At 44.2% G+C, this 27,426-nt stretch overlaps 1 protein-coding gene across 5 annotated transcripts; it reads left to right on the top strand.

Moving 5' to 3' along the window:
- Positions 1–305: 305 nt before the first annotated feature.
- Positions 306–27,426, top strand: brd4 (bromodomain containing 4; the record flags this gene model as incomplete). 5 transcript variants are annotated; one of them, XR_013936986.1, is made up of 20 exons in its annotated part: positions 6,843–6,940; positions 15,153–15,531; positions 17,409–17,546; positions 17,638–17,773; positions 17,856–18,196; positions 18,354–18,749; positions 18,849–18,977; positions 19,254–19,484; positions 19,580–19,812; positions 19,964–20,295; positions 20,410–20,505; positions 21,556–21,954; positions 22,193–23,062; positions 23,191–23,297; positions 23,392–23,542; positions 23,697–23,833; positions 23,917–24,122; positions 24,664–24,925; positions 25,416–25,825; positions 26,294–27,426. XR_013936986.1 is itself a non-coding variant. In XM_080512176.1 (19 exons), 18 exons carry the CDS (start codon positions 15,289–15,291, stop codon positions 25,482–25,484), a joined length of 4,476 nt encoding a protein of 1,491 aa, XP_080368302.1. In that variant the 3' UTR covers positions 25,485–25,952. The 5 variants fall into 5 exon arrangements, 4 of the variants coding, with proteins under 4 accessions (XP_080368302.1, XP_080368301.1, XP_080368300.1 ...); XM_080512176.1 differs by lacking the exons at positions 6,843–6,940; positions 26,294–27,426 and adding an exon at positions 306–369 and having other exon boundaries at positions 25,416–25,952; XM_080512175.1 differs by lacking the exon at positions 26,294–27,426 and having other exon boundaries at positions 20,410–20,499; positions 25,416–25,952.

Here is a 27,426-nt window from a genome sequence, read left to right as displayed (position 1 = left end):
GTAATGCTCAGTTGTTTCAATGTCTTTTTCACAGAAAGAACTGTTGTAATCAAAACTAAATCTACGTCTCAAATATTCAGCAGAATAATATATAGTATTACGTGTATTTGAAGTGAACTTCCCTTCGCATTTGGGGCCACACGCTTCAAAAGTGTAGATCTTCACTTTTTGGGCACCTTGGTCCACACATTTTCTGTTTTTATGCTCTCTGGAGGGTTTCTCTCCGGTTGCCGCTAAATCGCAGTCGGTACGTGACGCGTCGCCTGCGTGCCGAAACGAAGACCTACGCGTGACGTCACCGACAACGAGAGGTGTTCAGGATCCTCGGAGAGAAAGATCCCGCGCGTCCTGGCAACCTGATAAACCCAGGTAAACGCTGTTGATTTAAACAATATTTTACCGGCCACGTTGCCTCTGTGGAAAGAATGAGTAGGCAGCGGGGGAGTCAGTGGCGGCGGTGTGAAGACGACAGAGGCAGCACTGATGCCCGGCGCCCACTGATACCGTTCTGTTGCACAGCGGCCTTTGCTCGCTAGCTAGCTTGCTAGCTAAGGCTCGATGGCAGTTCTCTCTCAAAAGACACAATAACGGCACCGACATTGTGTGTCTGTCTGTCATTCTTCGCCTGCCTCACTCACTTCTGGTCTCAATTACGCTGAAATTGCTCCAGCTTATGACGGTACGACCGCCGTGTTTGAGCATCTAGTGCTAGTTTGCTCGTCGTCTGTCTTCTGTTGTGGGAGACGGTGACGCCGACACGGTGATGATGGCGCACACTCAGTCTGAGACTATTTGCTGAGAATGCAATCAACTGAGCAGATAACAAAAAAACACAAGTGTGATGTCCACTCTCCAGAGCTTGCCCCGGCCGTCTCGGGAGCGAGATATCGTCCTCTTCGTTCTGGTTTTCGCCTCGACTCTGCACAGCACTGACGTCCATTACGAAACCCGGGCAACAATCTATGCCCTGTGGCCTAACGTTAAGGTCTTGGCTCCTCGTCAATGGTCGCTCATTACTTTCCAGTGTATTGTGTTATTCAGCGCATCTGGTAAAGGTCCTGTTCCAGGCTGGGGTGTAGGGGCTGCAGTGCACTTATCAGCACTATGATTGGGTGTTATTGACACAAAGCATTGACACTAAACCCTGGTGCTTTACCAATTATTCACACAGGGACCGTTACTTAGCATAATGTCCCACATAATGTGCATTCCCGATAGAGAAACCTTCGGTTTTATACACGTGAAAATTGTTTTTGTATGCATAATTGCTCTTGTTATTGTAGTTGAAAGACCCATGTTTATCGACATCCAGGTTTATCTACCTGGGGACACTAACCATTGCCGTTATCTGCATGATTTCTTTGACCTAAAGGTGCATACAGATTGAAGCAGTGTAAAGATTTATGTTTATTGATTATGCGTACCTTGTCTTTATTATATTTCTTCAGTATCTTGTCTTTCTGTGCACCAGGACCGGATGTATTGGGATTGTTTCAAATTCATGGTTGAGCCTTGCATTAGTTTCTCTCAGTCAGGTAGTGGAGCAGTTTCTACTGGTTACACCTTATGAGTATTCACATAAATAAAAGAATTTGGTCACTAAAGCGATCAAACCGAGATGATTAGGCTATGAATTACATTATCTTGCATGTAGTATCTAAACAAACTGAACAACTGCTCCATAATACCTGTGTCAAAGTGATTTAAAGTTTCTGGGCCAGCAGTAGCTTAAGCATTTTGTATGCACTGAGAACACTTTCTTGTATAATTATTATTTTTTTTTTAATGTTGTGTAGTGGTCTCATCTCATAGTGACAATTATCCTGGTTGATTTGCCTTTTGCCTGTGGGGTTTACATGTTCTCCCTGTGTCCTTGAGTTGTCTCTGGTTAGTCAGGCTTCCTCCCACAGACAAAAATCATGCATTTGAGGTTAAATGGTCACTCTAAAATACCCAAAGATGTGATTGTGACTGTGTATGGTTGTCTGTCTCTCTGTGTGTGCTCTGTGATGGACTGTGACCTATTCGTCTGCCTTTGCCAATACTCAGTTGGGGTCAACTCTAGACCCCTGGCCCTGAACTGAATAAATCAGTATATAAGATAGATAGAAGCTCCTTCATTTATTTATTTATTTTTTAGTTCCTTTTTTGTGCTGTTCTCGCTGGTTTAGTTGCCATGGTAACACCATCCTTGGCCTCATCATTGTGAATGACCCCTGAATGGAGAAAAGAGTGTGGACTGAGAATAATCAAGTGTTCAAATAACATCTATGGTACAGTGAGAGCATATATGCGTTTAATTTATGACAGATGAGTTATTTGCATTAGTTATATTTGATCCATATACAATTAAGGGTTGTTTGCTCCGAAAGAATCAAGACACAAGCCATTATCACCTGTCAGTATTCTTTGTCACTTTTCTTAATTATAGGTGTTTGTGTTACAGGCCATGTATTGATTCATATGGTCAGTAAATTTTCTAACCGCATATTAGTCGCTACGTGCTTCGCTAAATACAATCACTATGAACGAACTGTTAACGAATTGTCCGTGCTCCAGCGAATGTTTACTTTTTAGTTGTATTTAATTTGTTGATTTGACTGAAGCACTGATGCCTCCACCTCCTGAAGTGGTGGTATTGCAGAAATTGCAAGTGGCCTTTGGACTTTTTTGCTTCCTATTTGGAAATATTTATACACCCCTGACATTTTACCCACTTTGTTGCTGATGTTGCTTTGGTGGAATTGTTATATCACCATTACGTAATTTCTCAAATGGTGAGTACTGTCACAATCAATTAAATCAACACTGATCCCATGCTGCTAATCTGATCAGGACATCTGTAGTTTGTGTGTGGATGTTTACATCAATGTTTTTGCCCTGTGAAGGACTGCCAACTTCAAAAGTCAGTCACTGGGGATGAGATCCAACACTCTGCAACAGAATTGGATAAAAGTCATTTGAAGATGGAAGAAAATTTCAAAACAAATTATTCTGTCATGTTAAAAGTGTTTGGTGAATTGAGATTTGGAAAACATAGTCTTAGTTTTCAGTACGTATTTCAAACAAAAACAAAGACAGTTCACATGGAATATATTACAGCACATTTCACTAACAGTAATATTTCTTCAACACAAAAATATCTGTACTTGAAATTGGCGCTGCTTTAGAATATGATATTTGTTGACAAATATTTATACATATGAAAGGTCCCATATTATGCAAAATTCACTTTATAATTGTGTCCTGATAGCCTGTGAAACTACAGAAGTTAAGTAAGTCTGTCATCTCCAAAACTTCTTGGTCCACTTTTTTAGCAAATGTGTGCTCATCAGACTATTTAAGATTTTCCCTTCACGACATCATGCGGGGGAAATAACCACTCCCTCTCGTGGTGGATACTTACTTTGACCCTCCCACAGGTAGATAAAAAATTACCGATTCCTGATATACTGAATAAATTCAGTATTGTATGAATAACCGTAACTGTTAGGTGGAACTAGCATTAGCTACTCAGAAGTAATTAACAACACAGACAGCCAAACGAAAGCCTTGTTTCCACGAGCAGTAAGTGCCGGTACGGGGCGGGTTTTTGTGCTTCCACCGACAAAAGTTGTGGATGGTACCGAAAGTACCGTACCCAACCGTTGCCATTTATCAAAACCCTTCCCTTCAGGTACCGAGCACTTCGTTATGAGTTTCATAAGTAGGAGCTACAACACTGCTGTGTGCTGATTGGTAGTGACGATCGTCACTCTCGACACAAGTGCATTATTTAAATGGATCATTGGCCATATAAACCCTCCAACTGTTGCTTTTTGCACACTGGTTTAGTTAACTTGTTTGTTTTTAACGTCGGCATGCTGCAGTGTGTTCCGCACTGGCCCGGCGTTTACTGCCGTGTAATGACGTCACATACATGCGTGGTTATGTAGCGTTCACAACCCGAATACATTTTAACTGTACTCTTGCTATCGAACCATGCAACAGATTTGTAAACAGAAATCTGTATAATATGGGACCTTTAAGTTCCTCTTTCACTGTATTTTTCTTCCCCAATGCACAACTGAGTCCTCACTACTTCATGCTGTACCTTGTCAAGTTGGCAAATTGCCTGTTTCCAGTGTTCTCCACACTTGGCCCCTGTAGATTTCAGTTCTCTTATGATTAATGGAAGTGTTCTAATACTGTCCTGCAGAGTCTCAGTGTGCACTACTGCCTCTTTTTCCGAGCCAACCCCCAGTCTCAATGCACTCCTTGACTTCGTTTCCCCCGTCTTGTTACTATCGTCTCTCCCTCCCTTTTTCCTTGGGTCTGAATACAAAAGCCCCGCCTTCTTTGCTGTGTCAGGGCCATCAGCTTGGCCTCCTCTGAATTGCTGTAGGTTGGAGCTTTGTCACTCTGGCAGCTGCTTTATTGTCTCGGGGAATAGTGCATATGGCACGTGGATGGGGAAATCGGTCTGTGAGGACACTGTCAGTATCTTGGTCTGGCACAAAAGGATTGCTGCTTGTTTCACTTGAGAAAACATACATCGTGCATTGCAACCACGAGCCACCCAACCGTTACACATTACACAGGCTGGCCTGATCGTTTGAGATTTTGATAACATTCACATCTGTGTGACTGTTTGCAAATAAGCTGTAAGACTGAGTGGCATCTTGTCAGCTTGATAGCGTATATTTAATGAACACCCTTTTAAAGTGGGCTTGGATTAGGTCAAGTTCAAAAAGGAACACAACGTTTTAAAGTCTCATTAATATCCACTGTATTTAACATTGACTTCTGACTTAAATTCAGTACGTGTTCATGCTCTCCTTTGGTGATGAGTGATAAGGAGGTTTAAAGTGCTGTTATTCAACATGTTAGAGAGGCAGCGTTGTCAGGAGGGATGCACCGATCCACGTTTTTTCACATCTGATCCCGATACCCAAATTTGGATATCTGCCCATACCAATACTATTTTGATACCAGAGCTCACTTTGCTTTGATTATATAATCATTATTGCTGATTTTATATGAGGCTGTAATAAGCTCATCTCGCCAGGAAAGTGTGAAATGTACAAATGTATGCATGTATTCTCTCAAAAGGCAACTTGAGGCTGGTATAAGTACAGAAAAGGAAGCAGTACAAACTATTTTTGTTCAATCTGGACAATGCGGGGGTCTGCGTAATGTCATCATCATAATAATAAACTTGTTATATCTTTAAAGCCTCAGAATTACTTTATTAATCCCTGGGGAAATTATTTAGCAACACAGCACAAGTGATTGGGACTATTTTCACAGTTTTGAGCGGAGTAAGACACAGCTTCACGGAGGTGCGAATTGCCTGCTGCACCGTGGAGGAGCATGCTTTTCGTTGTTTTGATGCGTAAAATACGTCCAAACAGCGGACATGTTGTCATGAAAAGTTGTATAGCACAGTGCTGCTATGTTAGCCTGCCAGCTGGATACAAACTGTAATGGATTTCCTGACTCATTGAGTCCCAGGTACCGGGTATCGGTACCACATCGGTTCAAATGTGAAAGGTACCTATCTAAATTCATAGTCCTGATCAAGTTGAAGTTACCACAGTCCTTTCTCATGTTGTCTCATCAAGTCAAAATTAAAGAAGGATGAGGCAACATGATGCCTCGTCCGATCATCCCAGCTCAGTTTTCATGTGTTAATATCTTGGCAGCAGCATTGTTTGTTACGTTTTATGGTAGTTTCATAGACCAGATAAAAACACTGCGCTGCTGTCCACCACCATGTAATCTTCAGTAACCGGAATATGCTCAAGACAAAATGTGGAGAAGAACAGTGGAATTGAAAGTGGGCGGGGCTAAATAAGGTCAATAGACATGAGTGCTGGATGAGGAGAAGATGGAGAGCAGATAAGGGAGCCGCCTAATTTGGTGGGAGAGAGAGGAGAGGAGGGAGAGGGCGTAAGACGGAGAGAGATAGAAGAATTGAGCGTATGAGAGGAGAGTAAGAGTGAGTGAGAGAGAAGAGGAGAGAGTGAGAGAGAGAGAGAGAGAGAGGAGAGAGAGGATGAGAGAGAGAGTGAGAGAGAGAGAGGAGAGAGAGAGAGAGAGAGAGAGAGAGAGAGTAGAGAGAGAGAGAGAGAGAGAGAGAGAGAGAAGAGAGAGAGAAGAGAGAGAGAGAGGAGAGAGAGAGAGAGAGAGAGAGAGAGACTCTATTGATGGGGAAAAAGGGGAGGGGTGGTGTGAGCAAGAGCCTGAGACAGGCAGGAGGGAGGGGTGTGTGGGCTGAGGCTCTGTGAATGAGGAAGCAGCAGAGCCATTTTTACTGTTGAGCAACTGCATGCTGGTCTGCCTCTGCCTGGGAGAGGGTGAGGGAGCGCGCTGGAGGAATAGAGTGATCTTCCAGAACCCGATCGGATCCCTCTCCCCTCTCCTTCTGTGGTTCTCACTTTCTTCCTGGGTCCATTTAAGTTTGGAAGGCAGGAAAGAGGACACACAATGGAGAGAAGAGCCTGTGGCAACTGGGCCGTTGTACTGCTGAGAGGGGGATGGGGTAGAGAGAGGACTGGTTCTCACAGCTAACACAGCCTGCCGGCTGTCGGTTTCCTACAGCCTCTCCTCCCTGCCCGGACCCACAATTTCCAGGCAGGGGCCTTTTTCCTGGAACAACCACCTTCAACTTCCACTTTGAATACACCATGGATTACTCACCGTGTCCTCTTGGAATTTAGGATACATTCTCAAGGATACAAAAATCTTGATTTGTGTTTTGGATCGGAGGAAAAGGAACAACAAACTTCAGTGTATTTGCTTTTGTTTTTTGTTTTTGTTTTGTACACTTTCCTGGTTTTTGGTCTCTGTGTAGTTCATAAATGGATTACAAGATGCATGCGAAGTCAAACGATTTGCTGGATTTTCAAAAACTGGATGCCCTTCTGGAAAAAATTGCACACTCGGTCTCTGTGAAAAGGTAATTTCTGGCTGATAAGAACAAGCTTGTCATAGTTTTGACAGTCACTGAAAACTTTACAGTCATCCAGAAACTGAAGTAAAGACTTGGTTAAAAAGTGTTAAAAAACAACAACCTTAGAGGCAGTCTGGAGTTAGATTTCTTGGGGCTATCGTGTAATTCGACACAGCTTCACAATCAAGTTAAGATGTATGTCTTCTGCATTTTGTTGAGAATTGTATTGTAATCCAGATTTCAGCCAGAAGCCACAAGCCTACCTCCTGGTGAGAGATGGAGTTTTGGGGGAAGGGGAACGTGTGTGTGTGTGTGTGTGTGTGTGTGTGTGTGTGTGTGTGTGTGTGTGTGTGTGTGTGTGTGTGTGTGTGTGTGTGTGTGTGTGTGTGTGTGTGTGTGTGTGTGTGTGTGTGTGTGTGTGTGTGTGTGTGTGTGTGTGTGTGTGTGTGTGTGTGTGTGTGTGTGTGTGTGTGTGTGTGTGTGTGTGTGTGTGTGTAGTGGAAATGTCTCCTGATTCCTGGCAGCATTTGGCTTTCTTATCCCCACCAGCTGGAGGTGTATCATGAAAGACTTGACATGATTCTGGCCTTTTCCTGTTATGGGCCTGACTCATGGTTAGTCTATTTGAGTCAGATTATGTACCCAAGCCCAGACTCATAAAGTAAGTGCCTGTAATCAACTCTAGGGAAACTTCTTCAAGATCAGAATGTTTCAGTGAAATATTGGAACCAGCCTATGTTATTGACGAATACAATTTGTCATCTAAAAAAAAACCCCAGAGCAAAAAATGTAAACACAGACCAAGTTATATTTTTCCAGCTGCTGTTTACTAAGGGAAGTAGTCATTTCAGGTCATGGGTGGTTACAAATACATTGGTAAGAGTCCAAAACTAGGATTTAAAACCATAGAGACTTCCAATACAGTTCACCGGCCAAAACGTAAAGTGTTTCCATAGCAACACTGGCAAGGCTCATTTTCTCTTCCAGAGTAAGCAAGTTGCACATCAAAAAAGGCAAACAAAGAACAACTAAACATGCTACGACTGTGTATTTTGAATGAAGATGTTGTCCTTGCACAAGTGAATACAGAAATTCCAAGCTTACCTTCCCCCCCAACAGAGCACCAGTTTGTGATGAGCAAACTGGATCTTATTCAGTTTCTTCAGCACAGATTATTTTCTTCCTTCATATGTTAAACGATGGCATGATGGCAGTGCCCCAGCAAACCAAAGCATTGTGGTGCTGTGGCATAATGTTTTTTTATAGCTTGATGCAACTATTGGCACGGTGGCTACTGATGTCTCAGGGATGTATGATAACGATTGTGCTGACCAAATGCAGTGTCAAGTTTAATTTCCTTATTTGCTCATATTTTTACCATGTACTTGGACATATCTTGTTTTTCATTTGTATGCATCTGCTATATTCGTTGGTATGTTTTACTTCTAGGAGACTAGTGACGTTCATCTGTATTCACCTCTTTGGTATAAATCAGCAGAAGGTATAATCTTTCAGGAATTTAAAATGTAGTTCAATATTTGTGAACCTGTCAAAGCTCAGTGAACCCAAAATTCTGTTGAATTTGTTCAGTACCCTCATCTCGTAAACAACCTATTTAGGAGGACAAACATAAACATTGAAGATACTCTGACCATAAAGTATTGTTTAAGAACAAACAGTAGCATTTGATGGGAGCTGCTCCCTGCAGGCCAGTGGATGGTGCTTTCATGAAAGGGTGAACAGGCCAGTGGGTAATCGGGGAGTGGTGTTGTAGGCTTTGTCACTGTATCGCCATCAATTATTTACTTCCTTGCTTTCAGGCAAAACACGGGCCCTCATTCTGACACTTAGTGAGGTCCTCAAGTGGAATCTGTGAGGCCTGAAGTTTTGCTTGAAATCGACCGCCTCACCCCCCATACATAAATGATTAATAGTTATACCTTCAAGAGGGAAGCAGGCGCCTTGCTATTATTGTTGGGGGTTTTTTTTTTCGTCCTACTTTCATTTTGGACAGTTATTGTGAGGTGAGACATGGGGCCAGCTTTCCCGATGTGAGACATACACCCTGCAACCCCGGTAACTAGAACCACTTCCGCCCCAAAAATAACATTCCACAGTCGTCTGCAGTGATGCATGTCCAGGTCAAAGATCAACTGTTTTTCCAGAGCTGGGCGCGATGCAGGCCATACAGCAGCAGGAAGTGAACCTCTTTATTGACCTGTAGTGGCACATTGGGCCTGTCGGTCATTAGGAGTGTGTTGTGTTATTGTACAAATACAAGATTAAAATAATTGGGTTACGAAGCACTGTCAGGCTAATCATGTCAATCTGTATCACAACTCTACATATAGCCATCTCCACAAAGGCAAAAAAAAAAAAGATGTCCAGCCGGCCCTGAAACCATAGTGATGCATGCATCTAGTGTTCTCCATCTTATGTCCCACCATAAACAAAGAAGAGCTTCTTTTCATTTTTCTATACTTTTAAAGCAGCATTACAAGTTAATATGCAAAGCAAATGTAAGTGTCAGAAAAGTAAAGTATTGGATCAGACAATACTTGATGGGGATTGGGGGCCTAAGAATTCTCAGGCTGTGCTTTGAGAAAATCTACAAGATGATCTGACAGGAGGCAGGGCACATTTATTTGTTTATTTATTTATTTTCATGTCCTTGTGAAATTCAACACTTACAAAAATCACTATCACTCGATGGCAATATGCAGCCACATAGTCGAAGAGAAATGTAGCAATGGGTAGCTCGCTTGTTTTGTGTTGTATACACTGTGATCATCAATCATTACATAATAAAGTAGCGAAGGAAATATTCATGTAATTAGAGCCAGTTAGCCTTGTATCATCATCATCATCATCAAGAATGTATCATTGGTAAAAGAAACTATTGATTCAGTTGAAATGTTGCAGGGTGATTGTGATGTGTAACTTCATAGTTCATACCAGTCTCGTATCTCATAGATTGTCTTACACCTTGATTAAATGTATAGAATTTACTGATACTTTGAATATTGGCAGATTGTGTGCAGAATGACAAGCTTAATGAGTTGGACGTGGCCTTTGTTGTGTTATAGTTGTGTGAGAGGATACTGAGAAGTACCAGGTACCAACACTGATACTATTGGTACTACTACAGGACGAAGCCATTATAAAATACTGCTTCATTAATTAGTTGGATTGCCTGCACTGCAGAATATGTTGTTCTTTATTGCATTTTCTGTTATGAGAGATCTGATTATGTCATTGTTATGGTGTTGTGTTTTCAATTGTCATAGTGAGTGTGTATGTTGTTAATGGTAATGAGCTGTCGAAGATTTACTAACGGACTTTTACAGTAGATTTATGGAGGTCTGTCAGTCTCTGACCCTCGTACCCTTTATGACACCTGCAGGGTTTTGTAGTACATGTGACGCCTAATAACGGTGGTTTCTCGTTGGTCTCCAGTTGGCTCTGACTCACTCTACTTCTTCCTTCCACTTCATGCGATTAAAGCAGGATCCCTGCACTTGTACGCTTCTTAAGCTACAACAGGTGTCCACTACGTGAGTTTTAATGAAGCAGCATGCTGCAACAACATATAATCTGTCTTCTTTTTTTTTCCTTCACCAACTCGGACCAGGTAGGTTTTAAAAAGCATCAACTTCAGGATATGTAAATAGTTTCTTACACTTTGACAAACAAATTTGAAGGATTGAAAACTCCAAAGCAACTGGCCATTCGTTGTTTTTCTTTTCTAAATTCACAACACTGTTGAAGCACAAACACGTACTAATGCACAAGCACTTTGATAGTTTTGATAAAGACGAGTCCTCATGTTGACAATGAGGCTTGTTATCACAGATTTTCCAAACATTTTCAGCCATCACAACTTTTGGAATATGCTAATTAAAATTGTGCTACATATTTCTTAAATGTTCCTTAATATTTTGCTTGCAAAGGATAAAAGTTTGACTTTGTGTTGCACAATTTGTGTTTGTTTTTTTAAGCATCAAAACGAATGACCGTTATTTGTTTCCCACCAGATCGTTAAGTGGCCCGATGGCCTGAAGAACAGTTATTGACGACGCGGGGGTCATTTGAAATAGATATGACTACGAAAGCTGTTAAAACACACAAATGGAGTCGTCTAGTGGAGGCTTTGAAAGAAGGGGTGTAAAACACCTGCTGTGGACAACTCTACACTCTAGTACAATAGCTGTTGTAAAACTGTCAGGGAGGTGTTAATTGTGCTCTTGGTGTTCCCTTCACAGCTTTTGTTGACAGTCCTTTGATTCCCTATTATCAATGTGAAATTAAACATGTATATACTTTTACCCGAGTGGTTCAGTTAGAGCTCACTGAAGTAAAGCAAATCATGCATAAGCTATAATTGCACGACTTTATGTTTTTTATTGTACCAATGATCACGCGCTAATGACCCATAGTGGGTATTTATTTGGGTTTGAAACAGCTGTAACCTGGCTACTGAGTGAATGGTCAATTGATGGCCGTCATTGTTAAAATGCTCAACTAAATTTACGTGTGTTATATAAAGTCGTTTTTTAAGCAACATATGCTAGATTTCGGCAATTTGATCAGTCTCTTGAACAATAGAAATGATTAATCAACATTTTTGGGGAGGGGTTTGGGCTTGCAGGTTTTACTCCTACCTAAATGTCTTGACATATTTAGCATTAACACGACGACCCCGAAGTTTTAAAGCATGCAAATATTATTTCCAGGGACGAAGGAGCCTACACACACTCTTGTCTGTTTTCAGACCTACATTAATCCGTTTTGTAACATCATTGAAAAAACGTGGAGAAAAAAAAATCTTAATATGTGGGAAGATTAATACCATAACCAGTTTCTTCATGCTTGCACTTTTCCTTTCAATTCCTGCCTCAAAAAGTACGAGGTTCTGGTAGAATATTTGTGTCTTACGACAGTGGAATACATAGGGTTTTTTTTACCCTGTCAAGATATCTGCTCAGTGAGTAATTTGAAAGCTATTGGAATTCAAGAGAAACAACCTCAGCAGTTTATTTAATTTTGTAGTTTCGAATTTATTTTTGCCGGTACGTCACATTTAATTTCACTTTGTATTTGTCAGCGCTTGTACTGTGGTCATAACATGAATCGTTTTTAAAGCTGCCACACATATCTGGCATGGTTGAGAGTCAATAAGATATACCTGCCAAAATTAAAGCTCTATAACTAGGATGGTTGAACTGATAAAAAAAGAAATGCTGAATTAATGTTTATATCAATTTTTTTGCAATACTCTGTTCTTAAAATTGAAATACGCCTTTACCCAAATATATACTTTTGTGCATTAGGGTATGAGCAAGATCTGCGCCTCCAGCCTCGGGTACTATCTTAATTACGGTGGTTGTTTCTTTTTCATATGCAGTCAATCGACATATTAGCCAGTTATTCAGATCCTCCTCTGCCTTTTAGTGCCTTGGAAAGTCTAACGGAGTGGTCATGTGGCGAGCAAAGTGCTTCCCTCTTCTCAGAAAGTGACTCATCACGAAGGGGATTAGTCATACGTCTATACAGCGTTGTGTGTTTACCTTTGAAGACCTTTTCGTAGGGTTTCATTTCACAGTGTGAGACTGGCTGCATTTCTGATGAATGCTCGAATATGTAAACCTGTAGTCATTTGGGTTTTTTGTTTTTTTTGTTCTCTCAAATATTTTCGTTAGCAGTTTATTTTTGGTCTAGTATTTCTGGATATTTGGTCTTGTCTTTGTCTTAACAAGTCAGTATTATTTAAATGCAATGTTTCTTCAAACATGGAGAGCATTATGTAAGACTGAACACACAATTCTTGTTCACACAGCTTCTGACATGTTTACATTTGCACATCTCACTTTCTCACTAATATTTTTGCACTGCTCTGTTATTTTATTTTATTTTTTATTTTTATTCTATTTTTGTGTATATACTTATTTATGTATGTCGGCTCCAGGGTAGACGGCAAAATAAGAATTTCATTCACTGTGAAATCTGGCTTTTACTGGTGATATGACAATAAAAACACCTTGAACCTTGAACCACACATGGCAGTGAATGTCAAAGTAATAGCACTGAAGATGCACTGTTGATCATCATGTCATTAGGGTCCAATAGCTTAAACCACCTTTGAATGCGACATATTTTTCAAGACTGTGTAGGCAAAAGGTGTCCTGGACTGGAGAAAATCACAACCCACTCATCTGACGCAGAAGTCTGCGCTCACTCTCGCACTACTTCCATCGAATCAAACCACAAAAAAAATACTTTACAAAAGGCACGATTGAATTCAGTGGGCCACACACACAAAACATGCCATCTGTTTTCCATTTGGCCAGCCAGTTTTTTGGGGTTTTTTTTTTTGTTTGTTGTGTTTTTGTTGTTTTTCAAAGCACATTTGGTATTTGCAAAAGGTTTATTCGTATGTCAAAGAGGAAATGGAGATTGTATCATGAGGTTACTAGTGAGATTCATGAGGATGCATTCTAGGATCATCTGGAAACTGAAATACTATGAGCTGTCCACTTGTTACCAGATCACGTATGGTGGCTTGTATGACCCCCAGTGCCTCAGTACCCGTAATCCACCCATCCCAGAGTGAGAAGGGGAGAAAATAAAATCGATTTTCTTAGATGCAGTTGTGGCTCGGGTGATAGAGCAGCTTGTTTTTCAAAGGCAGGGTTTGATCCCTGATCTCCCCTGCCCTGTCAAAGTGTCCCTGAGCAAGTCACTGAAAAGCAGGGGAATCAATTGTCTTGATTTTGGATTGGATTTGTGCCCATTATATAATTAGAAATAGTGTATAGAAGATTATATTATTTGAAATAATAAATTACCACCTGATGGTAAAAGAAATGTTTTCAGAAAAAACAGATTACAGTAATCACTAACATTGAAAAAGCTCCTAAATGAGTCTAAATAAAATATTTAACAGTAGAAGTGAAGACATAACAGTGATAAAAGTAAATAAAGTCTGTGGGAAAGCACAGTGAAAGCTTGGGGACTTAACACCACAGAACCAGATGTAGTCAGTCGTCATTGGCTCCTTTATCGGTGTGGTTGTCCTCTTCATCCTCTAACTTAATGAAAATTTAGACAAAAATATGATGCACCTCCTCAAGTCTTGGGATCTGATAAAGGTTGGGGGGGTTTTCAGAAGAAATTGGCTAATTAGTTACTCATGTTGAAGCATAGCAGTTGTGTTAACTTGCTTTCAACAGGAGACCCCTGGATTGTAGCTATGCCAGGTTATGCCAAATAATAAAAAGGGCTCAAATGTATTGTGAACGTCTATTTTATGATTCTGAAGTTGGGTTGTAAAAGTGAAAAAGCTTGTCCCTGCTGGTGATGGGTGATGGGTAGTGTTCATGTCTGTCAGAATTCTCAGTCATCAAGTCACGTTATACCTCACAAAGGCGTCCGTCATAAAAGTTTCATACCTTGTAAAAACTGATAAGATATTTTTTTTATGGGTTGGATGTCCTCTAAACTTAATGCAAGTTCAGATGTTTTTTTTTATAGTCCGTTGAGCTTATACACATTCAACTCTGGGCCCCTGCAGTTGACCAGCTGACAGTGAGCCCAGGGAGGGTACACCCTGGACAGGTCAGTCACAGGGCAAACACAGAAACAATTACTGACATTTACTGTGGGCGGAAACCGCAGCTGTAGAAAACACGCTCACGCACGTGCAAACTCCACACAGAAACGCCCACAAGAACAACCCGGGCTCACACTGAGGACTGTTTTGCTATGAGTCAAGAGTACGAACCCCTACATCACCGTGAGACTGTGCGTTTGTCATATAGTATCTTTTGAAGTTGGGCTTTTAAAAAAAGAAATCTTCTTACACCTTAAATTAAATATTTGTGTTATTCGTTTTCCGGCTCCTGTGCATGTTTTCCCCTCAACCATAAGTAGACTACTACTTTGACCTTCTTTATTGACACCCAGGAGTTTAACTTTTTCCTTCAGTGTCACAAACTGTAACTGCAACAGGGAGTGTATAGGTTCACGTCCTGTAGCGAGACATTGAATGTATACCGCGGCATGTTTGCGCTACCTTAATTTATTGAATCGAACTGACCACAATGTTGGGAGATTAAAATTAAAGTATGCAACTGGAAATTATTCTAATAAAATATTGTGAAAACTACTTCTAGCCTTTGCTTACAGGAGCATATGTTTTTTCTTTTTTTTCTTTTCCCAGAGAGTCCAGCGAAGAGTGCAATGGGATCAGTGGTGCTCTGTCAGTGGAGTCTGTGTCGGGGCCAAGACTGAACTGGTGTCCTGCCAACACCACTACCCCTGCCCCTGCTCCAGCTCCTGCTCCGGGGCCCGAGCACATGCCCTACCCTGTCAGAATGGGGGACGGCCTGGACACCGCGCAGATGTCGGGCAGCAGCAGCCAGGGGCAGGCCCAGCAAGCTGGCACTGTCCAAGCCCCAGAATACATCAATTCAAACCGGCCGAGGCGCCAGACCAATCAGCTGCAGTACCTGCTCAAGGTGGTGGTGAAAACCCTGTGGAAGCACCAGTTCGCCTGGCCTTTTCATGCACCGGTGGATGCAATGAAACTTAACCTGCCTGTAAGTACCAGCTCCGTTTGCATCTCTGGGGTTTCAGCTCGTACACGGTCTCACTGTGCAGTTGCATCATCTTTTGTTGTGATTATAATGTACACAAATGGACGATGTTGTGCCACTTGTTTTCTCTGACTGCTGTTTCACCTTTGGAAGGCTGGTAATAGTATGTGACATTTTAAACAGAACTGACCAGTTCCTCTTTCATTGGCAGCTTCAATCCATTCATGTGATACCATGTGTTATGATTGTCTTGATAAACAGCCAGCAGCTTCTCACTGCAGAGGAAAACACACAAACCACAAACACACTTCACCTGTATACTTGCCGAAATTACGTCCCTGTATTGTTTTACCTCTGCGCAACTCACACGAACAACGGAGCACAATATAGGTGTGCATTGTTAACAAAGATGGTTTCTGCTTGACTTGTATTGTCATATATGCACTGACCAAAAATATAAACCCAACCACTTTTATTTTTGCTCCCGTTTTTCACAAGCCGAACTCAAATATCCAAGACTTTTTCGATGAACACAAAAAAAGGCCCATTTCTCTCAAATATTGTTCACAATTTTGAAAATCTAAATCAGTTAGTGAGCACCTCTCTGCTGAGATAATCCATCCACCTCACTGGTGAGGCATATCAAGATGCTGATTAGACTGCAGGATTATTGCACCGGTGTGCCTCAGGCTGGCCACTATTAAAAGACACTCTTAAAATGTGCAGCTTTATCACACAGCACAAGATATTACAAGTTTTGAGGAAGCGTGGGTTTGGCTTACTGACTGCAGGAATGTTCACCAGAGCTGTTGCCCGTGAATTAAATGTTAATTTCTCCACCATAAGCTGTCTCCAAAGGCTTTTCTGAGAATTTGGCGGTCCATGCAACTGACGTCCCTGCCGCAAAGCACACCAGCCTAGAACCTCCACATCTCGCGTCTTCCAGAATTTCTGTACAAACCGTCCGAACCCGTCTCAGGGAAGCTCATCCGCATGCTGGTCGTCCTCGACCTGACTGCTTTATCGCCGTCGTAACCGACCCGAGTGAGCAAATGCTCACATTGGATGACGTCTGGCACTTTGGAGAGGTGTTATCCTCATGCGTGAATCCTGGTTTTCATTGTTCGGTGCAGATGGCGTGTATGGCATGGTGTGGGTGAGCAGGTTGCTGATGTCAACGTTTTGAATGGAGAGGCTCATGGTGGCGGTGGCGTTATGGTATAAGCAGGCGTATGTTATGGGCAACAAACACGGGTGCATTTTATTGATACATTTAAAGTTCACAGAAATAACATGACGAGATCCTGAGGCCAATTTCTGTGCCATTCATCCACGACCATCGCCTCATGTTGCAGCATGATAATGCACGGCGCCATGTTGAAGGATCTGGACACAATTCTTGAACGCTGCAAACATCCCAGTTCTTGCCATAGTCATCAGTCACCCATTGAGCATGTTTGTGATGCTCTGGACCAGCATATGTGGCAGCGTGTTCCAGTTCCTGCCGATATCCAGTAACTTGGCACATTGAAGAGCAGTGGACCAGCATTCCACAGTCCACAATCAAAAACTCGGATATTTTAACCACTGGTTAAACCCTAACCGGCTGTTAGGGTTTAACTGAGCCACCAGTTGCACTGTGTGAGGCAAATAGTGGTCACATCAGATGCTGAGAAATGGGCCTTTTGTGTAGTTAGAAAAAGTCTTGAGTCTTTCAGTTCAGCTCGTGAAAAATGGGAGCAAAAACAAAAGTGTTGCGGTGATGTTTTATTAAAAAAAAAATTTCACTGCATGTCTTCCTGTTAATTGTCTTTGTGAAAATAAAAAAAAAAACACATTACACTTGAAAATTTACTAGTTCCGCTTTGCTGTCATTTCAGGACTACTACTCAATAATCAAAACTCCAATGGACATGGGAACAATTAAGAAAAGACTTGAGAACAGTTACTACTGGAATGCCCAAGAATGTATCCAAGACTTCAATACGATGTTTACCAACTGCTACATTTACAACAAGGTATTGGAAGTCTATCCTGGAGCCATAACTGCACTGTGCCAAAGGTTTAGATGAATGTCTCTGTACTAAGAGTGTTTGTCTCCCCCTGCAGCCTGGAGATGACATAGTCTTAATGGCCGAGGCTCTTGAGAAGGTTTTTCTCCAAAAGGTTACAGAAATGCCTCAGGAAGAAACTGAAATTGTTGTCATGACAGGAAAGGGGCGTGGCCGCGGCCGGAGGGAAGGAGGTATGACGTCATATCTGTCTGTACATCATCTGTGAGCTGGTTTCTGTGAGACACTGTCCTTATCCATTGTTTTCTTGCCCAGGCCTAAACTTGAAACCAGGAGCTTTTGTCGATTCGTCATCAACAACTCCTCAAACACGCGGTCTGTCAAGCATCTCGGCGTCGCCACAGACTCTCGGACCACCGCCGGGCCCACCTTCACTACCTCCCCAGCCTCTGATGCAGGCCCTGCCAACTCACATGCCCCCAACGTTAGCTAGCCACGCACCACCGCTCGGAGCCCCTTACTCTATTGGCCAATCGGACTGCGCTCCCCAAGTTCCCATCATGACTTCTGTGCCTCCCCCTTCTCAGACCGCTCTCCCGCAAGCATCCCTCCCAAGCACTGCCCCCATGCTGCAGACCTCCATAACCATGACCAAAGTGAGTATCCATAGCTTCGGGCAGTTAAGAACTTGGTTGCCATGTTGAGTGGTGTCCGACAAGTACGGTTAAGTCTATGTGTCTCGAATCATTAATTAATTTATTCTTTTTTGCTCTTGTCTTTGTCTCAATTTCTCTGCTTCTTTTGACGATACAGCAAAGAAAGAGCCAAAAAAGGAAAGCAGACACGACCACGCCCACAGCAAACGACCAACTGAGTGAGTCGTCGCCAGCAGAGTCAAAGTCCGGAAAGACGCTACCCAGGCGAGAGAGCGCTCGGCCAACGAAGCTGATGAAGAAAGAGGCTCCCGACTCGCAGCATCACATAGGTCTGGGTCTGGGTCTGGGTCTGGGACTCAGCGGGACAAGCGGAAGTCTTAGCCCCAAACAGCAGGATCAGTTGGGGTACTGTGCTGGTCTGGTGAGGGATATGCTGTCCAAGAAACACGCCGGCTACGCCTGGCCGTTCTATAAGCCGGTTGATGTCGACGCACTGGGACTGCACGATTATCACGATATAATTAAACATCCAATGGATCTCAGCACTATAAAGGTGTGTTTAAAAACAACAACAACAACAACAACAAAAATCCACAGATATTGACGACTGAATTACAGTATACCGAGTAATTATTTCTAATTTGTTTGACAGGTAAAATTGGAAAACAGGCAATATCGGGAACCCCAGGAGTTTGCTGCTGACGTAAGATTAATGTTTTCCAACTGCTACAAATACAATCCGCCAGACCATGAGGTGGTAGCAATGGCACGCAAGCTCCAGGTACATGCATGTTATCACTGTCCGTTTAAAGATTTCAGAACAATATGCAATAAGTTGTGTATATTAGAATCTATATTTCTCGAGGAAATTGACTAATTTCTATTGTGTTTTTGAGTTAAGAAAAATCAGATCAAGATAAATTTCATGCAAGATCTGCAGTTATTTGTTGAAATTAAAATCCAGTCTGTCACACCCTCTAAATACCCGTCTTCATTTTTGCTGTTTTGTGGTGTTCTTGCAAATACAATAATGTTTCGCTACGTCTTTGTTTCATAGGACGTCTTTGAGATGCGCTTTGCCAAGATGCCCGACGAGCCCGACAACAAGCCTCTGGTGTCTGCCCCAACTCCGACACTTCACCATCCCGCCCCCGTCAAGCCTCAGCCCCCTTTGGCCCACATCGCCTCGTCGTCAGACAGCTCCAGTGACTCTTCCTCCGAGTCCGAGTCCTCCACAGATGACTCCGAAGAGGAGCGAGCCCAGCGGCTGGCGGAGTTACAGGAGCAGGTCAGTGATCAGTAAGGAGTTGGAGCCGCGTTCAAAAACCGTTGCCCAGCTGTCGAAAGCCTTTCGCTGAGAGCTCTTCTGATCTCTTCATTTAGTTGAAGGCTGTACACGAGCAGCTGGCTGCCTTGTCCCAACCACAAGTCAGCAAACCAAAGAGAAAAGAGAAGGAAAAGAAAGAGAAGAAGAAGGACAAACATAAAAAGAAAGGAGGGATGCCCAGCCTTGTAGATGAGATCCAGGATGCCACACCTGTCCCACAGCTGTCCAAGAAGACCAAGAACAATACCAGTAATAACAAGGACCTCGTTATTCAAAAGAAGAAACCCAGGTTGGTATTAAACTTTCTCCAGGCACTTTTGTCATTAATCATTACTTTGAATTCCACAATAAATACAAAATAATCATAATAAATAATAGATTAAAAACTAGTTAATGACGTATGCTGGTATTTGATTTGTTCTCGTGCTTTGCTTTTCTAGTAAAAAAGAAGCGATGAAAAGCAATCATCCTCCGAACCTGCCGTCGGTTCCCAGTCTGGAAGACGAGCTGGGAGCCACTGGGTCGTCGTCTCTCGGGGAGAAGTGCAAACCTATGACGTACGAGGAGAAGCGGCAGCTCAGTCTGGACATCAACAAGCTTCCCGGTGACAAGCTCGGTCGAGTCGTGCACATCATCCAGTCCAGAGAGCCCTCTCTAAAGAATTCCAACCCCGACGAGATTGAGATCGACTTTGAGACGCTGAAGCCTTCAACGTTGCGCGAGCTGGAGCGATACGTGTCTTCCTGCCTCCACAAGAGGAAAAAGGGTCCAGGTGAGCCGCCGTTTTGGTGTCTTGTGTTTCACCACCCCGAGGCGTGTCAAATTGCTATTAGTAGGCTGGCGCGACACCGTGCCACAAATACATTTATTTACCTTGCTTTTGTAGTTGCGAAGACTGTGGAGACCATGGCTCCCTCCAAAAAGATCGGCTCTTCTTCAGACAGCAGCGGTTCCAGCTCCGACAGTGAAACTGAAGGTACAGGTCAGTGAATGTCTCTGGATCACGGCGACACTCGGCATGTGAATCTCCGTCAGTCACAGCGATTCGATACGGATCTCGATACACTACCAGCGATACGATACATTAGCGGTTCATTGAATCCCTTGGCGATCCGATCCAATACACTCCTGTTCACGATTCGATTCGATATTGATTTGATGGCGATTCAATTCTGCACAATGCGATTTGGTGAGGTACGATTCAACACGATGTAAAGAAATTATACTAAAAATGGAAATAGAAAATACGCTGCAATTCCGTATGGTACTAGAGGCAGAGGATTTATTCTTTATTACAATCCTCATGAGCAGCAAATTGAACAAAGAGTTCACATTTTGCTTATAATCTACGAGAACTATGCATCACTTTATGCATCTTATTTTTTTCCTCTTAAAAAGCACAACACAAAAAAACAGGCCTTTTCACAGCGTTGGGATTTGGAACCAGATTCAACATAAAGAACAGGAATCGATTCCTCACATTTGCAACTAGTTTTATCACACTGTCGCAACTTAAACAGTTAAACGGTAAGACAACAACAATCACTATCAATGAGGCACTTTCAATAGTGCAATGTCCGTATTCCTGTCTGCCAGACTGATACTAAACTAAGATTTCAAATATAAATAATACAAATAATAATAATAATAATAACCTTTCACAATTATGGGAGGTCTTCCATGACTGTTTATGCAAAAAAAAAAAAAAACTATTATTTGGCAGCTGCAGTAAACAGACCAATCTCACTCAGTGTCTGACTCACTGAGTCATAGTCAATGTAAATAACAAAAAAATTAAATACACTTTTGAAAACAGATATGTCTATAAATGCCACTCTCACTGTTAATACCGAGCTTGGTGCTTTATTTCACCCCCCCAGGATGATTAGTTAGTCACATTCACACATTCAGGAAGAAGCAGGCTGTGCTTCAATAATATAGTGATATTGTCTTTATCACCTGCACTCGTATAGCGCACCGATCTTGACACTGCTTAAACTACACATATTGTCCTTTTTCTTTTTCTTTTTAGGAATAATAAAACAGCAGAAAAAGAAGAGCCAGTCTGCGAAAGAGTTGAAGAAGACGTATCCTCACGTTCAGGCCGGCCCGGCTCTGGCCGGACTGCAGGCCCAGGCCGCGGCCGCTCAGTCCAGCAGTCAGCTGAAGAAGCTGCCTCAGCCTCAGCCTCAGCCTCACCCGTCTCCCGCGGGCTTCATGGCTCCCCCCGTCGCCCCTCTGGAATCTTCCCAGTTGCTGGAGACGAGCTTCGAGTCCCTGCCGCCGTTCGGCCAGCCTCTCATACACCTGTCCCACCACACGGGCAACGCTTCCTCGCCGGCACCTCCGCACCTCAACGCTCACTCTGCCGGGCCAGTGTCCCCGGAGACACACCCCTTCCTCAACCAGCATCCCGTCCTCCCGTCTCCTGGTGAGTCGTGTGTCCGGGCGCAACATTTTACGGGCATTAACCAATTCCATTTTTTTTATTGATGACATATTTGAGCCCCATCTTTTGTTAGAAAAGCAAATGAAATGCAATTCCTTATAAGATTGGCCGTAACAAACCGCCGGCTGATACTTTGAGCCAGACCATATTAGTATGTTTCACTTGGATATAACCTATATAATGATAATTGAATGTTATCCATGTTGAATTTTCTCCTCAGCCTTGCATAGCTCCATGCCTCAGCAGCCTTCTCGGCCCAGCCACAAGGCAGCACCTCTTCATCCCAAGCTCCCTCAGCAACAACCAGCGCCACCTCAGCAGCAGCAGCAGCCGCAGCAGCAGCAGCAGCAGCAACAGCCGCCACCACCGCCGCCGCAGCAGCAGCAGCAGCCGGTTCTCCAGCCGCAGCAGCAGCTCCAGCAGCTCCAGCAGCTTCAGCAGCTCCAGCAGCTCCAGCAGCTCCAGCCCCAGTCAGCTGCACTACCGCAGCACCAGCTCCCCTCTCAAATCCTCCACCCGCCTCAGCCACTGCATCAGCGACCCATGTCGCCGCCGACGCTCACGCCACAGGGCTTGCTGTCTTCTCAGCCTCCCCAGATGCTGCTGGAAGATGACGAAGAGCCTGGTTCCACGACGCCTTTGAACCAAGTACAGTTATACCTCCAGCAGTTCCAGCAGGCCCGCCAGCCGCAGCAGTCCATGCAGTCGCTCCAGGCTCAGGCTCGTCAGCAGCAGCAGCAGCAGCAGCAGCAGCCGGGGCCGGCCTCGATCCTGCAGGCAGTTCAAGGACAATCTCAGCTTTCTCAGATCACGCTGCCGCCCCACCCTCCTCTTCAGTCTCAGGCTCAGCCGGCCCCGCCCCATCAGGCTGTGCCCCAACAGATCGCCCTGCACCAAGCCCGACACATGCAGCACACTCAGCAGCAGCCACAGCAGCTGAACTACCAACAGGGTCCTGGACTCTCCGTTCAGTCCCAAGTATCGCAACACAAGGTATCCATGTCCACCAACAAAGCACAGCAGATAATCCAGCAGCAGCAACAGGAGCAGCCGTCGCCTCGCACGACCAAGTCTGACCATTATAATACAGGTAGTTCTCACGTTGAAGCACAAAGGGGTAAATTACCGCTTTGCAAAAATGCAAACTTATTCCTGTTCCATCTGGACAAAAAAATAATCTGGTTTGTTTATGTGAATTCTCCTGTTTTCTCCCACTAGGCCACATGAGAGACAACCCATCACCACTCATGATGCATTCCCCTCAACTCCCCCAGTATCCTCCAGTATCCCACCCGTCTCCGCCTCACAACATGCAGCCCAAGAAGGTGACAGCCCTGCCCTGAAGCGCGGTTAGAAGAGCGTTCACGTCTCAGCCTCGTGTAGTTTGTGACTCGTGGGCTCCCTTCTCTTGCTCCACAGCAGCGGGCCCCTGCGAGCCAGGTGGGGTTAAAGGAGGAGAAACTTCCCCCCTCGCCCGTCATGAGAGGAGAGCCGTTCAATCCCGTCATGAGACCGGATCATCACAAACATTCTGAAAACAAGCCGTGTCAACCGGAGCTCGTCCAGCAGAGTGAGAACTCCTCCATGTCTTGTTTTCTTCCGACTCCGAATGGCACGAGGAATTGACCATTGTGCATGTGTGTGTGTGTGTGTGTGTGTGTGTGTGTGTGTGTGTGTGTGTGTGTGTGTGTGTGTGTGTGTGTGTGTGTGCTGTTGATGGCCAGATGTGAAGTCCATTGAGAGCTCGCGACCCGTCATCCGCTCTTCTGAGCCCAGTGGGCTGCCGCCGCCGCCGTCTCTCCAAGACAAGGAGAAGTTCAAGCAGGAGTCCAAAGCTCCCGCTGCGACCAAGAAGGTGCAGGTGAGTGTGCGAGCGTCTTCCTCGCCGTCTGGTTAAGTCCTGTTTGTATTCTAGACAGTGTCTCAACCCGTGTGCATTTCCAGGATGTGAAACTGAAGAATATGGGCTCGTGGGCCAGCCTTGCACAAAAGTCCACGTCGGCCCCGCTCTCCGCCGTGAAGTCCTCCAGTGACAGCTTCGAGCAGTTCCGCCGTGCTGCCCGGGAGAAGGAGGAGCGGGAGAAAGCCCTGAAGGCCCAGGCCGAGCAGGCGGAGAAGGACAAGCTACGCAGAGAGCAGGACAAGCTGCGGTAAGACGCCGCTTAACAAAGGGGAGACGCGGTTCGAGACGCCAGCCCGTCACCGTGGAGGGAATTCTGTTTCGACAAACTTGAGTCAAAACATTTCACCAATAGTATTAAAGACAAAGATGGCCGCAGCGTTTCCCGACGCTGCCTTTAACTTAGCGATCGGTGGAACGTTAATACGGCTGTTGGATCCTCCCAGAGTTGTGTGAAGATGTGAACTGTGCTGATGGAAACCTGTCAGTCTGATGTGCCCTCTAGTGGCAGTGTTGTGTCACCACAACACCCACAGTCAGTTTCATTGAAGGTGCTGAAATGAACCTTGTTTCCCCCCCCCCCCAGTTGCCGCTTCATTTAGCTTCAACACCTCGGTAGAAAGCTGCACGCTTTTATATTTGTTTGTTGTGTTTCTGGCCACTTTCCACGTTCGGGCCATTTTTTAGACGGGCGCCGCTTCTTGAATAAGCCGAGAATAACTCTGGCGCAGCTGTGAGCCACTTCCAAGCAAACCCGCCGCCTCAGTTCACCTGCCGTGAATCTATTCCAGGGGTCGGGATGAGGAAGACATCATGGAGCCTCCCAGGAGGGTTCACGAGGAGCCGCGCCGGCGCCTGGAGCAGCAGCAGCAGCAGCAGCACATCCAAGCTCCCTCACAACCGCAGCAGCAGGCGCAGCAGGAGTCGCAGCCGGCTGTCATCCAGCCGCCGCCTCAACCCCCGACGCCGCCCCAGCCCGCCACACAAAACCCCCTCGACCAACAGAGGGAGCTCGCACGACGCCGGGAGCAGGAGAGGAGGCGGCGAGAAGCGGTGAGACGATTGCAAGACGTTCGTTTTTACACTCATCTGCGGAGCAAAAGTGTTCGGCCCTGCACACATTTTAACAGCTCGCCTCAAATGAACGTTGCCGAAAGTGTGAACTCATCAGTTTTTGTCTGCAACGTCTCTCTTTGGAGCGGCAAGGGCGAAATCGGAAGGATAATCGATAATTATGTAGGAAATGAAGAAAAGCAGAAACATTGTTAATGAAGCAGAATCTACCATAACTTTGAAACTTGTAACGCACACAAGATGACAGGAACAATGAATTAATAGGATGATGATAATAAAAAATATATATGTATAGATTTAAAACAACCAACTGCATTTTTAAATACTAAAAGATAAAAGCGAATGCTCAGTCAGTTAACTACATTAAAGCTTTCACAATAAAATCAGATCTCCATGAAACTGAAGCCGTCTGCGCTGCGAGTTCGACAAACGTTCCAAGAAATGCTGAGCTGTTGTTTTCTCTCCTCAGATGGCAGCAACTATAGACATGAATTTCCAAAGTGACTTAATGGCGATCTTCGAGGAGAACCTGTTTTGAGGAGCGGAGCAACCGAACCGGAACTGCAAAAAAAGAAGAAGAAAAAACAACATACAAACAACAAAAAAAACAACAACACACACACAAAAAAGATGGTTGGTATAAACTTCCTCCGGCGCCAGATCACGCCGGGCCGGCGTACGCAGCTGGCTCCGCCCTCCGGGGGGGGGGGGGGGGGGGCGGGACACACACACGACACTGAGTTGTTCTTGGACGTCATTTCCCGGAGATTTTGACCCCGATGTCTGGCTGGAGGAGACACAGTTGCCTTCGTCACACTTGACTCTCACGGTGTGTGGGCACACAGAAACCTGCACGAGTGGAGACCTCCCAGTGTGTGTGTGAGTGTGCGTGTGTGTGCGTGTGTGAAAATGCTCTGATAACATACTGACGGACTGCGCAGCGGCGTTTTGAAACTGCCACATGTCCAAGAAGACTGATCTTTATATGTTCTGTTCTATTTGTTGTAAGTGAAGACATGATCGTGGGGGGAGGGGTTGAGTTAAGGTGGGGTGGGGTGAGGGTGGGGGGGGGGGGGCACGTCCATACTGTAAATCGTGTATATTTCTCAGCAGAGAAGGTACAGTTTGCCTTACACCTCTTTCCTAAACAAACCATGACGCTCTGTGGCCTGCACACACAAAACAAACAGGACTGGCAGCAGTGCAGAGCCTTTTTTTTTTTTTTTTTTTTTCTTCCCATCATCTAGTATCTACTGTAAAGAAGTATTTTCTTATCTTACAATAACTGTTTATTTTGGATTTTTTTTTTTTCTTCTTCTTTTGTTTTTGTTTTCCTGTCCTCTTTAGGTCTAAAAAAAGTCTTCACACACCAACACACTCCGCCAGCTTACATCTATGCCAAACGACCCCCGATATCTTTTATGTTGAACTGTCCTTCAGACCTGGTCGGGAGCTCGGAGGGAAACCAACCGGAATATATGCATCATCATAGATCCAGCAAGTATTTATGGAAGACAGGATCAGTGGGAGTTTTTATTTTTGCCTTTTTTTCTTCTTCTTCAGTGGAAGCTCCGGTGGTTTTCAGAGTTTCAGTTGGATTCTGACTTCACTACAAGCGTCGCATCATGATTTGTATTAGAACATTGAGTCACTGGCCGGTGGGCAGCCGTCGCACTACTGAGTCAGTCGAGCCCCTCGCCGCTCTCCTCCGCACACCGGGGGGGGGGGACACGACCGCTCGCCACCTTTTCTGTAGCTCTTACTTGAATGTGGTTGGGGACGGAAGGTCTTTCAGTCTCCACCGCGGGCATCGAGCGCTAGAGGAACCGACAGAAGCAGCCTACCGAAGTGGAAATGGGAAAACCGTTTTTTTTTTTTATTTCTTATCTCTGTTCTCGTTTGATAAATAGTGGATGTGAGTTCTAATTCTGTTGTCCCGAGTGGAGCCGGGCTGAAATCTGAGCGCCTCTCCGCTCGTCTCTTATGGTGTTTTTTTTTTTTTTTTTCTTTCTCCAGTGCCTGTATCGTATTGCAATTCTCGTTGGCTTATATTACACTTTGAGGGGCTTGGAACGGAGTGGGAGGTGTAATATCTGAACGGGGAGGGACTTTTTTTTTTTTTTTTTTGGAAAGAGTTTGTGTTTAAAGAAAAAAAAAAAGAATGGGGGAGGGAAGGAAAAAAGAAAAAAAAAAGGAAACAGCAGCGTTTTATATTTTACCCGTCGTCAATATTCGGGTTTTGAATTTAGTTTTAGCTGGACTTCTGAGTGTACACACCTGACAAGGACTTTCTCATTCTGTTCAATCATCAGAGTTTAGGTAGACTTGGAGTCTTTGAGTGTGACTGTGTACATTTGTATGGCTGCGTGTGACTGCGTGTTTTTTGTTTTGTTTTTTTACGTGGTGCAGGGAAACACGTTCCCTGATGTAGATACACGTTCTATTGATGAGAATAAAAAGACAAGCTTCAGGAGAACTTG

The sequence above is a fragment of the Blennius ocellaris genome (assembly GCF_963422515.1).
Source record: "Blennius ocellaris genome assembly, chromosome: 16".
Classification (NCBI taxonomy): domain Eukaryota; kingdom Metazoa; phylum Chordata; class Actinopteri; order Blenniiformes; family Blenniidae; genus Blennius; species Blennius ocellaris.
Note: the sequence above shows the minus strand (reverse complement) of the source record. Positions and strands in the feature narration are given on the sequence as shown.